Source organism: Caretta caretta, chromosome 12, assembly GCF_965140235.1.
Source record: "Caretta caretta isolate rCarCar2 chromosome 12, rCarCar1.hap1, whole genome shotgun sequence".
Lineage (NCBI taxonomy): Eukaryota > Metazoa > Chordata > Testudines > Cheloniidae > Caretta > Caretta caretta.
In genome coordinates, this window is record NC_134217.1 from 13,913,385 (window position 1) to 13,926,702 (window position 13,318).

Here is a 13,318-nt window from a genome sequence, read left to right on the forward strand (position 1 = left end):
ATATATATACACACACACACACTTAACTATTTCTCACTCCAGTTCCTAGGGATTCTCTTATCCATAAGCGTACATAGAAACTTACGCTGCCATGCCTGTGTTGCATCTATTTTGTTGACAAAGAAAGGGCTTGAGCCTCCAGGACTGTCAATCCAGTGCTCTTCCGGTATTAAACTCATGTAAAAAAAAATCCGTTAAGGAACAGACAGTAGTATAGGTTGTATAATTTTGACCATCAAGCAAGATGTTCAGGAGTAGGTGTGAATTTACATTAGAAACAGTGTAAGTGGCTGCTTTTTGAATGATAAGGAATCCATGTATCTCTGGACGTAGGATTCTGCAGATTAAATTTATTTTCTTGGATAATAATTTCTTGATTTACTCCTCCCATCCCTGCAGTAGAGGTGAAGTGAGGCTAATGTTTGTGACAGTTTTGGTGACATTTTCTAATTGTGTTTATTTTAATAGCAATTGTTTCCTTTGTGCTGGTTCTGCTTGAAGCTTATGTGAAGTCTCTTGGAGATAATAGCCTGTGTAAATCCTGTCAGCAGTGTTTAAAATCACATAAATAAAACATTAAAATGCTAAATCTTCTGAACATGAAGGTTGATAAGGTGCAACTCAGTCTCTAATGCAGAATAGAAAATTGAAATAATTAGTCAATTTGCAAAAGTTTAATGAGAAAAAAGTGATGTAGAAATAAACTTTTCATGTATTGAAGGCAACAGTCTTTCTTCTAATAGAAGGAGAACATGACCTTTTCTGTCCAGGTAGAACAATTAAAATAATAAGGGACATACTGTAAAGTTAATTAGTTTCCTGGGGAAGTAGCCAGAATGCTAGAAGTCTTTTTCTCTTCCCTCCCTCCACACCCCCCCCAAAAATAAATAAATGATTTTTGAACTTGTATTTTGCAGTTTGTCAACTTGGCAACTCTTAGAGGACCTCTGGGAAGTAAATACAATAACATCTGATATTATTTGCTGAGTTGTTACATTTGTTACCTTCATGCTAAGAAACAAACAAAAATGTAAATAGGTGAAAGCTGAGAACCAATTGCTTTTAAGGATTGTTTTAAGACTAAGTGGGTAATGACAGCTCTCTATGTGAAGAAGCTTTATATATAGAAAGAATGGTTTTGTCAGTTGTCTGTTGCTGAGGTTCGATGTTGTGGATTCCTTTGGCTTTTAAATGGTGAATTAATATTTCTTATTACGCCATAATTCCTCCTGTTCAATAATGCAAAGAAATAACTTTTGGTAAAGCAACAGCTTGTAATCTTGTTTTGAAGTTATCTCTTGCCTTTCAAGATTAAGTGGGGCAACTAAAAAGAATAGATCTTTAAAATAAACTGATAAATTAAAACTTTACTTAACCAGATCCCAGTAAACTGAAACCCCCGGTTAACTGCCACATGGTTATTCCTCCCTCCCTCAGATAACCCCTCTGTTCATCCATAACTTCATTTATCCAATTCATTCCACTGTCCCTTCAAATATAAAAGAATATATTGTAGAGAAAAAGCCAGTGAAGACAGGTAAATTTCCAGTGCCAATAAACTGGAAGCAAACTGGTTGTGCTATACCTTTGGTTCTGTAGTTCCAATGTTGTTACACATATGGATTGCCCCTATATCTACTGTTGTTGCTAGCAGTGGACATACCAGTGACCACAGATGCCAAAGGGTTGATAACATGATGTAGGAGCTAGAAAATAACAGGGTCAAACTCTGCATTCCTTACCTATGCCTTATTCACAGAAACATCGTTTGAAGTCAGTGGGAGTTTTGCTGAAGCCAGGAGTGCAGGCTTTGGCCTCAAGACTTTACAGAGAGCAAGTATGAGTTTTAGAGAGGCAATGTGGTGAGGTAATATCTTTTAGTGGACCAACTTCTGTTGGTGAGAGAGACAAGCTTTCAAGCTTCTGAATAAGAGCTCTCCGTAAACTTGAAAACTTAGAAGTTGATCCAATAAAAGATATTACCTTGCCCACCTTCTCTCTCTAATATCCTGGGATCAACATAGCTACCACAACACTGCTTACACAAGTATGAGTTTGTCAGTGAAGTCTTATTATTTAGGCAACATCCAAGAAAACGAGTTGCATGAATAACAGGGTTGTATGGATTGTTTTCATAGGCTCTTGTAATGCAGATCTGGTCATGCACACAATCCATGCAAAGGAAATGGTTTCAGATGTGGCTTACCATTTATAGTTACCCAGATGGCTCCAAGTGTGGTCGAATATAATAATTTCAAAAGAAATCCCACATAAATTCAAATGGAATGTAACCCTAAATTTAGAGGAGAAGATAGCTATGGACTGAATTCAGACTAATTTATACATATTAACATTCGCGTTCTGTGGGCTTGGAAAGGACTGGCTTCTAAATTTGTTCTTAATTTAAATAATCCAAATTCTGATATTATTGGCAGAACAACTATTGGTGACCTTTGTGCTGGTATGAAGGGCACTGGAGCATAGCATTTTTGACAACTGAAATAATGTGGACCTGTATTTTGTTATGTAGCAATTAAACAGCTGTAGTAATAGTGAATATAGATGGAAACCTACGTAGCAGCATACTCACAAAAACTTGCAGTTTCTTCTTTTTCTTCTTCTGCTTCTTTGGATAAGTGAAGATTAAGGACATATGACTTTTTTTGTTTAAGATTTAACTAGTTATAATTTATGTCAAAGTAATCCCTTCTTCACATTAGTCAGTCAGTCAAAACATGAATAATGTAAGTCTACATGTTTCCCAAAATTGCTGGTACCATGGATTCAAGGAAACCTCTCCAAAACAATAGTAATGGAGGGAGAAGTACACATTATTACTTATTTATATTACCATATCACTTAAGAGGCCCTAACCAAAATCAGTACTCCACTGTAAAAGGCACTCTGCAAACACAGAATCAGACAGTCCCTGTCCTGAAGTGTTTCCTATCTAAATAGACCAGACAGACTAATGGTGGGAGCAGAATCAGAGGCACAGAGAGGTGGAAGTGACTTATTCAGAATCACAAAGCAGCTTAGTGTCAGAACTGGAAATAGAGCTCAAGTCTTCTGACTGCCCACTAACCCAGTGTTTCTCAACCTTTTTGATACCAGAGACTGGCTTTCTGCTTTCCTAAACTTTGTCAGGGAAATCTCAGGGACCAGAAAGGAGGCTGCCATGGACTGGCCCGGTCCATGGACCAGTAGTTGAGAAACACTGAATAACTAGGCCACACTGCCTCTCAAATTCATTTCTTTGTAGAATATGTTAATAGCATTGAAAATTAACAAATGGTGAACATTTAACTTTTCACTTGTTGCATTCAGGGAAAACATGAGATGTTCCCTAATATCTTGGAATTATTTTAGTCAGCTAAAAAGTAGGGTCAAGATTTCGTGTTACGATAGTTCTTACTTCAATTCCTTATACAAATTCTAATCCTGATTCATTAGATGTAAATTCACTTTTACTCTGTCACAGCCAATCTATTGAGACATCCAATTTCCATTTCTATTTAGGTGTGGAAAGCAGAGCTGTGTGGGTTTGGGAATTTTTTGGTTGTAGTTTTTGTTACATATCGCCATGGAAAAACATACCTATTCCAGTTGAAATTAGTTTCTTCAGATCAGATTCATGAGGAGTTAAAGTACAGTTTCAGATTATTCACAAAAATGCAGAACATTTTTTGCAATTTACACTTTGGTGAATAAGCTGGTTTATGATTGGCTGGAGCCCAGGAGAACATTTGTAAGTCAATGAGTGCATTGTTAAATAATGATGTGAACAGCACAAAGTAGCATTCATCTTGTTAACTATACAAAAACACATTGCATTTATCTTTACATATTCTATCCTAACTGTGAATCATTTCATACGTTTACTCTTGGTTCAAACTTAATAATTTTTTGTGATGGTTTCAGAAATTCTAATTCGGTGTCCCATCCCTGTTGCCTACAGGTTTTTGGTATAGAACCAAATAATGTGTTACGACAAAAATAGTTATTATTATCCCCTAGACTTTTTTTTTTAATAGGACACAAGACTCCTTTGTGTAAGTGCCTCTTAATCAGTATCAGAATAATTTTACAGTATGAGAACTGTTGTCACTTTATAGTCAATATTTCTTTGAACAGGCAACAGGGCTTTAGACTCTATACTTCACAGATGTTAAGAGATCAGGTGGGTAATCACAGGTCTCTGCATTAAGAGGTTTTGTTTGTGGAAAGAATGGTTTTGTCAGTTGTCTGTTGCTGAGGTTTGGAGATGTGGATTCCCCTGGAATATGCATCTGAATTCCTTTTCTAGTCCCACAAATGCTGCACACTGCCAACTTTTCTGACTTTGGAGCTCTAAATTAAGGCCAGTTCCTTTGCTCATCCCACAAACTCTTTCATGTTCTTTAACCGCAGCCTGAGAAAGGCGCCTTGGTTTCAACAGCAGCAGACCAGCATATGTTTCCTTAATTCCTAAAACATGATGACAGTAGTCTCTGTGCCACTAAAAGCTTTTTTCTTTATTATTTTTGTCGAAGTTGATTTTTAAAAGTTCTTCACATGCCACATGTTTTATTGCAGTGCCTTCAGTGTGAGCCATGAACAGCAATGGAAGTTAAAGGAACAGCAACTGAAATTACAAATTGTTCAACTTGAGACTGCCTTAAAGTCTGACTTAGCAGACAAAAGTGAAATCCTTGACAGAATGAAACTAGAAAGAGGTATATTTATAAAATAGCAGTCTTTTTCTCAGTGTGCTGCATGTGCAAGATTCTTCTGCCTTTCTAGTTCTAGCCCAGTATGCATGTCATAGAAAAGTTCAGTTCCTATAACTGGTAATTATGGGCCACACTTCAAGGCCTTGATTGAGCAAGGTGCTAAAACACATGACTAACATTTAATCACATACATAATCCCATTAGGCATGTGCTTAAGGGGAAGCTATATCCACTGGGATTTTAAAATTGCATTAACGCTTTCACTCTAAGCCTGCTTTTTACTCAGGCTTCCTATTCACTGTCATCCTTCACTGTGATAACTTCTCTCTGACAAGAGGGCGTATCTGACATTCCCTCCCAAAATATGACCCTCTGTTATTCAGACTTCATGCACTATATTATGTTGTGTGTATACCATACAATCATTTGGAGATTGTACAGTTGTCTCTGTTTCACCTTTCATGTGGCCAGCTATTTTTTAAACTTCTCTATATACATTAATTTTTGTTCATAGCTGGGTACAAATCCAGTTACCACACTATTTTTTTATTCTGATTTTCTGATCACTTTATCCAGTTAGCCTTTTTCCTGTGAAGCAGGACATCATCTGATCCTTTAAGGTTGTGAGTAGATCCAGTGACTTCAAAGTTAAGCAGGTGTTTAAGTGCTTCGTTGGATTGGGCCCAAAGAATTTGCAGCTTAGTTGATACCAGAATGGATAAAATACCTTAAGATAAAGGTTACAAAACATTGATTCATGTGTGTCTTTAGTCTATAAACTAAGTGTTGGGAATCAGGGCTTTCTGATCAAACAGTCTAAGGCAAGAGTACAGTGTGGTTGTCGAAGCATGAAAGTGTATTGGTTAAGAAAGGTGTGATGGCTCAGTGATGAACTGCATATGTGATATCTCTGCAAGTGTCTCCTGTGGGCACTTATTCCAAGTAAGAGGATTCCACCTGCACTCTTCCCAGAATTGAACCCCATTGTTCACCATCCCACTTTGGACTGGATCATCACTAAGGTCGACAAGAGATCGGTCTTATCTCACGAGATGGTAAGCAATTTCCTCAAAGGCCTTGGGAGAGTTTTTCCTCAGATGAGAGATCCAATCTCACCCTGATCCATGTCTTATCAAAGTTGATGGGTCCGCCCTTCGAGCCACTAGCAACATGTTCGCTGTTACACCTCTCTTGGAAGGTTGCATTTCTGGTGGCCATCACATCATCCAGATGAGTATTAGAGATCCTGGCCTTCACTGCGGAGACCCATATACAGTTTTCTTTAAAGATAAGGTTCCGCTACACCCACATCCAAAATTTCTCCCCAAAATGGTGTCCCAGTTCCACTACAACTGACTGATTTTTCTCCCAGTTTTTTACCCTAAGCTGCATGTGCACAGGGAAGAGCAGTGCCTACACTTCTTGGATGTTAGGTGGGCCATGGCTTTTTACATTGAAGGGACAAAACCATTTTGCAAGTCGCCTCAACTCTTTGTAGAAATAGTGGAAAGGATGAAAGGCCTCTCCATCTCTGCACATAGGATCTCGTCTTGGACCACGTCATGTATCCGAGCATGCTATGACCTGGTGGGGGTTCTGTCAGAGCTGGGCAGCTGGAGAGCAGCAGCTGCTGGCCAGGAGCCCAGCTCTGAAGGCAGAGCCACCACCAGCAGCAGCAGCGCAGAAAAAGGATGACATGGTATGGTATTGCCACCCTTACTTCTGCACTGTAAGGGTGGCAATATCGTGACACCCCCTAAAATAACCCTTTGACCCCCCTGCAACTCCCTTTTGGGTCAGGACCCCCAATTTGAGAAACACTGGTCTCCCCCATGAAATCTGTGTAGTGTAGCGTAAAAGCACACAAAAGACCAGATCTTATAGGGGGAGACCAGACTTCACGCTCTGTAATGCGTTTTTTATGGCTAATACAAATGAAAAAGCTTCATGGTTAATGTTGGGGGGGGATGTTTATGTGGTGGTGGGAAGAAAGCAAGAAAATAGTAAACAAAAGAGGCACTCATTGCTCTTGGGAGACTATAGTTTAGTTTATTCATAGGAGCGGATTGTGCATGATGATATTTGCTGCTTCTCCAAGTGATTTCACATTTCCATTCCATTTAAGGTGTGTGAATGCCCAGTGCACTATCATCAGAGATTTTTCCCTTAGCAGTACCCATCAGGCTGGCGCCTGCACCTTCTGCTGTCTCACGCTGTTCTTGTATAAAGGGCAGAACTGACCCCAATCTCCCTCAGTTTCTTATGACCCTTGACTGTTGTCAGAGTATTCTACCTTGCTACTGGAAATGTTTCCCTTTCTTATTATTGTATATAGTTGGTACTTGTCTAATAGCTTTAGTCTTAGTTTAGCTTTTACTAGTAGGTTTCATTTTGCTGGCTTACTTAGTATACTCTTCATTTCCCGCCATTTGGGTACTGGTGTCTGGTACTGAGGCATGCCTTGGTCCCCGAGCTTTAAGCCTTGTGATGGATGCAAGAAACCGATATCAGTCAGTGACCTGCACTCCAGGTGCTTGAAGTGCCTAGGAGAACCTCACATTATGGACAGTGCCAAATCTGGAGGGACTTTAAGCCCAGAACTAAAAAGGACAAGGAGGTTAGGCTAAAGCACTTTTTTATGGAGCAACCCTGGGCCCACCCTTGGAGCCCCCCTCTTTGGTGCATGAACTGAGCACATCTGCTTTGGTTAGGAGCACTCTCCCTGTCTTGGCTGAGTCTCAACACCAATCTCCTTCTCTGGTACTAAAGAAAAGGCACCAGGAGACCGCATCGAAGGATTTGGCGATGAAGAAATCAAGGTCTCCGGATCCAAAGTCCAGCAAACAAGCCGAGATAAAGAGTAGAGTATGTTCAAATCCAAGACACTCTCTGTTGCAAATAGCCCCTCAGGTGAGGTCCAGTGCCAATACCGGCCACTGAGACCGACTTCGTGGCACCAGCTGGTTCAGTAGTGCTGCCATCTTTGACTCAGTAGCAAGAGACTATACCGGGGTCAACAATGCCTGAGGTGTATGCTGCGGCATGTCATCTACTGAGTCTCTTGGTACCAGCTTCACCAGCAGTTCATGAAACATCTCACCCAGTACCAATGGACACTTGTATAGATTTGCCAACTACCAGCATTCAGCACCCAGTACCGAGGGCACCTTTGGGCAATCTAATACACCCTCATATGTGATGATGTCAAGAGGCAAATCACCTATGATTTCTCCGATGCTGTCCTCTCTGGCACCAAAAGGTGCTGCACTTCATTGGTCAAATGAATCTGGTTCCGAGTCAGAAGCTGCCTTGTATGTGTGTCAGCCACATCACGTTAGCCATCGCTCCTCTCTGAGGGGTTTTCACCTCTGGTATCCAGTGGAAGCTCCGCATTGGCCTGCCATTAGAGAACTTTAGGCTGTAAGAAATTGGGTTTTGGGACCATACCACTGGCCATATTGGAACCCTGGGGGGTTCCAGCTGCCTCCAGATCGTCTTTGCATCCTCCCTGCTCTACATGTTACAGTAGTTATCACAATCCTTCCTGTCGAGAGCCACAAGAAGCCACTCCTGGTACCAGGCTCAGTACTGAAGGTGAACAATCTGCTGCAATTTACTGCAAAATCAAAAGATGCAAAGAAGCTTGATCCGCATTGCTAATCCCCAAGGATTACTGGAGGGTTATTTCTCCCTCTGGGACAATGTTTTAAAATTTATGGACAAGTTGCCAGAGAAGGCCAGGCAAGAGTTTCTAGCTGTTGTGGATGAGGGAAAGATGGTGACCAGGACCTTTCTTCAAGCTTCTTTGGGTGCTGCAGATTTTGCTGCTTGAGCTGTGGCATCAGCCATTATAATGCGTAGATATTCATGGCTATCGATCTTCTTCAGGAGGTCCAACGAACCATTCAGCATCTCCTTTTTGAGGGACCAATGCTTTTTCACAGCATATTGATGATAGGCTTCATAGCCTTTTAATTATGGTGGAATTGGGATACACCCTTCAGTTTATTTCTGCCCCTCTTCTCTGTCCCTTTTCAGGGACCACTCTCATGAAGGAATTCTCCTTCAGGAGGTACAATTTCCCCTTCTGTTGGGAGCCATAGAAGAAGTTTCTCCTTTTCACAGAAGAAAGGGGTTTTATTCTTGCTACTTCCTAATCTAAAAAGTAAAGGAGATTTCAGATCAATACTAGAACTGAAGGAGCTCAACAGATATCTAAAGAATATAAAGTTTTGCATGGTCACTCTGGCTTCCATGATCCCCTCCCTGGGTTCTGGCAACTAGTAGGTTGCCATCAACTTAAAGGAGGCACAATTCCATGTAGCAATACATCAAAGCCACAGGAAATACCTCAGTTTTATGATCAACTGATCCCGCTACCAGTTTGCAGTCCGCCATTTGGCCTCTCTGCAGCTCAGTGTGTTTTTACACAGCATGTGGCTGTGTTCCTGAGGAAATTAGGAGCTCTAGTGTGCTGTACCTGGATGACTGGCTGGTGAGAGGCTGATTCAAGAGCCAGGTACTGTCCAGCATGGCCATGATCCAATCTACCTTTGGCATGCTAGGATTGCTGATCAGTAAAGAAGAGTCAATCCTCTCGTGTTCAGAGAATAGAGTTTATAGGATCAGTTTTTGATTCTGTGGAAGCAAGGACATTCCTCCCACAAACTGGATTCTAGATGATGCCGGCCATTCATTACAGCTGAAGACCTATCTTTAGCGAGGCGGAGTGGCCTCCCTCTGTCGCAGACAGTGAGGAATCACTCCCCATCTCCTGGTGGGCCCGCCCCTTGGACCGGAAGCAGAGGGGAGGAACAGGCTGTATAAAAGGCTGGGCCTGCAACTTAGTTGAGGGAGAGACAGTGAAGGAGTCGGATGCTGCTGCTACCTTGCTGCTAGCCCTGAGCCAGGGACTGAGCTGTGTCAACCCCTGTCTCTGGAATAACACCCCGAGGAGCAGCTGTCTTGCAAATATCTGGAGGAGCTACTGCCCAACAAGTATCTGGAGGTGCTGCTGCTCAGCGAGTAATCCAAGGAGCTGCTGGAACTGCTGGCTGCCTAGGAGCCCAAGGGCCCGTGAGCAATGAAGCCCTACAACCAGGTAGGGTAGGAAGTAGCCCAGGGAAACCAGACATTAGTCCAGTTGTGTTTGCTGAAGTCATGGTTTCAGCAGGATCCCCACTGACCCAGTGGTGCTATTCCCTGCCACTGCTAAGGCCCTGGGATGAGACCCAGTGGAGTATGATGGGCCTAGGTCCCCATCCTGGGGTTGCAGCCTCCCCAACTTAGGCTGGATGGCCTGCGTTCATTTGTCTGCCCTAGCCGGGGACTTAGGCCTATTTGCTGTCTGCCTAGCCAGGGAGCTGGGCCACAGACTGCCTCTGTTCTGCCCCACCCAGGGGGCTGAGCTTGGCACTGTTTGCTGCCTACCCCAGCCAGAGGGCTGGCTACAGACTCCTTACTGACTTACATTGCTAATCCTCAGTTGATCAGCCCTCAGCCATTAGGTGGTGTAGCAAAGCGCAGTGGTCTCCCTCTGACACAGACAGAGAGGAACTCCAAGCCACATCAGTATCCTACTGCAACAGTTCAGAATTCCTACGGCCTCCTGGGACATATGGGGACATATGCTTACCTGGATTGACATGACAGGCTTCATCTTAGGAAGCTGCAGTGCTGGCTGAGCTTTGTGTACTCCCCAAATTATCATTCACTGCATATGGTGGTTTGAGTACCCATATACATGGTATCTTAGCCTCTTTTCACTAATGGATAGACCTATCCAATGTATGTGTAGGCGTTCCATTTGCTTCCTCTTAACTGACTTTGACTTTATTTATAGACTCCTCTGCTCATAGATTGCGGGACCCACCTGGAATCTTTGCAGACTCAAAGACTATGATCAGGTGGAAGATTTAGTTCTCCATACAAATATAAGATAACTGAGAGCCATTCGTGTAGTTTGTGACACTTTCTTTCCCCATATCAAAGGAAGGGATTTACTAGTATTTACGGACAATACAGCAGCCATGTTCTATGTGAACAGACAGAAAGGGGCCAGATGGACCCTTCTTTGCCAAGAAGCAATGCTGCTCTGGAACTTTTTGTATCAACTCAGTCCATCTCAAAGCCTCACACCTTCCGGCTGTACAGAACAGTCCAGCAGACCCAACTGAGTAGGTCTTTCACAAGTACAAACAAGTGGATTCTGCCCAGATACAGTCAGGTTCATTTTCTAACTGTGCGGAATTCCCCATGTTGACCTGTTCGCAATCTGCATTGACAGGAACGGTCATCAGTTTTATTCACGAGCAGGTCTCTCAAAGACTCATATACTTTAAGGTCCGAGGGGATCATCATGATCATCTCCTCTGACCTCCTGCCCATTGCAGGCCACAGAACCTCACCCACTCACTTCTGTAATAGACCCCCTAACCTCTGGCTGAGTTACTGAAGTCCTCAAATCATGTTTTAAAGACTTCAAGTTACAGAGAATTCATCTGCTCATAAGGATGCTTTCCTGTTGCTCTGGAAAGATAATCTCATGAATGCATATCCTTCAATTCCTCTCCTACTCAGAATGTTAAAAATCAAGCAGGACTATGCTTGAATGATGCTTATAGTATTGACATGGCCTTACCAGCATTGGTTTTGTACTCTGCTAAGCCTCTCAGCCAGGGCTCTGTTGACACTACTCCTAGACCCAGAACTGATCTCACGTGACTATAGTTTCTTTCTCCATACCAGCCTAGAGGCCCTTCACCTTACAGCCTGGATGCTCCATGGTTAACAGCTCAGGAGGAGATCTGTTCAAAACATCCTTTTGAATAATAGGAAGCCTTTTACTAGGAACTCTTATCCATCGAAATTGAAGAGAGTCTCCATCTGGTCTCAGCAAAAAGAGGTTTCCCCAGTCCGGGCTTCAATACAATTGAACTTTTTGTTATACCTGAAACAACAAGCTCTTGCCATTAGTTCCATCAGTGTTCACCTAGCAGCTATCTCAGGTTTCCACCCTCCAAGTGATGATTGCTCTCTCTTCTATAATCCCATGTCAATTGTGTTTTTGAAGGGTCTGGACCAAATAAGATCTTCTACCTGGGGATATATTTTCCCTTTGGTACTTAAAACTAGTGTTAGCAAAATTAATGAGCCCTCCCTTTGAACTGCTGGCCACCTGTTCATTGCCCCATTCTCAATGAAGATAGCCTTTTTGATGGCAATTACCTTGGCTAGGAGAGTAGGTGAATTGAGAGCTATGGTATCTGTCCCACCATATACAATCTTCTGTAATGACAAGATATACTTTCGCCTTCATCCAGTTTCTGGCCAAAGTGGTTTCTCACTTCACATCAATCAGGCAATATATTTACTAACTTTCTTCCCTAAGCTTCATGCTCAAAAAGGTGAGGAGAAACTCACCAGACACACTCTGGATGTTGGGAAAGTGTTAGCATTCTACTTGGACAGGACTACATTGTTTAGATTGTCCTCACACTATTTGCGGCACTTGTGGACAGGATGAAGGGTCTTCCAGTCTCATCTCAGAGACTCTCATCATGGATTGCCTCCAGGATATGTTTGTGCTATAGAACATGGTGAATATAACTCCACCAAACAAGTGGCTAGTCCATTTAACCAGATCACACACAGCCTTTGCAGCCTTTCTAGCTGAAGTGCCTCTTCTGGACATTTGTAAAGCTTGAACTCCTGTTTTTTGAAGTGTGTTGCCCATGTCCATTCCATGACCCATTCCCAGACTTGGAGTCTGTCTGGGAAGAAGGAACTGAGTACAGTCAGGGCAGCTTTGCCCTTTATATCATTGTACAAGCATGAGACAGCAGAGAGCAAGTGCACCAACCTGACGGATATTAATGAGAAAATCTCGGATACTAGTGCACTGGATGTGCACATACCTGAAGTGGAATGGACATGTGCAACACATCTCAAAGAACAACAGTTACGGAACAGTTATTAACCATTTTTTTCCATTTTTCCTCTCCACCGCCACTTTCAATTTAACACTGATGGGTTGGCATGAAGAGTTCAGTGTATTCATTTAGAGAAAATACAGACTTAATTTTTATTCAAGGTACAGATGAGTTTCAGATTTTGTGAATATGTGGGGAGGAATATTTAAAAGCTATCTAATGTTTAAATTAACTACAGGTTTAATGGCCAGCTTATTTAAATTCTTTCTATTTTTAATAGGAATGCATAGATCAGCACAGATGCCAGCTGCCGCTTCCCGCAGCTCCCATTGGCCAGGAACGGCGAACCGCGGCCACTGGGAGCTGTGGGGAGCCGTGCCTGCCGATGGTCAGCATAAACAAAATGTCTCACGGCCCGCCAGCAATTACCCTGGTGGGCCGCATGATGAAGGTTTCCGACCCCTGGATCAGCACAATGTGTATAGTGATTACAGTTGAGGATATTTGCACAAAGGGGCTTTGAAAATTGTTTGTTTTGCCAAAATATTCTCCTACATGCTGGCAAATAATTCTGTGTTAGAAGGACATATTTTTTAAAAAGTAAAATATTGCTACTTTTGAATACAAGACTGTTGTGACTGGCAGAAGCTGCTGATTATTGCTAATTTAGAAGTA

At 42.3% G+C, this 13,318-nt stretch overlaps 1 protein-coding gene across 9 annotated transcripts in view; it reads left to right on the top strand.

Annotated features, from left to right (window-relative positions):
* Positions 1 to 13,318, top strand: part of RPGRIP1L (RPGRIP1 like) — a 141,483-nt gene that overhangs the window by 39,849 nt on the left and 88,316 nt on the right. For all 9 annotated transcript variants that reach the window (XR_012664555.1, XM_075118353.1, XM_075118352.1 and 6 more), the window contains one exon: positions 4,576 to 4,715. Coding sequence is in view for 8 of the 9 variants with exons in the window: in XM_075118353.1 (XP_074974454.1) it covers positions 4,576 to 4,715 (140 nt within the window). In the remaining variant the exon portion in view is untranslated. The remainder of the gene's footprint in view (positions 1 to 4,575; positions 4,716 to 13,318) is intronic.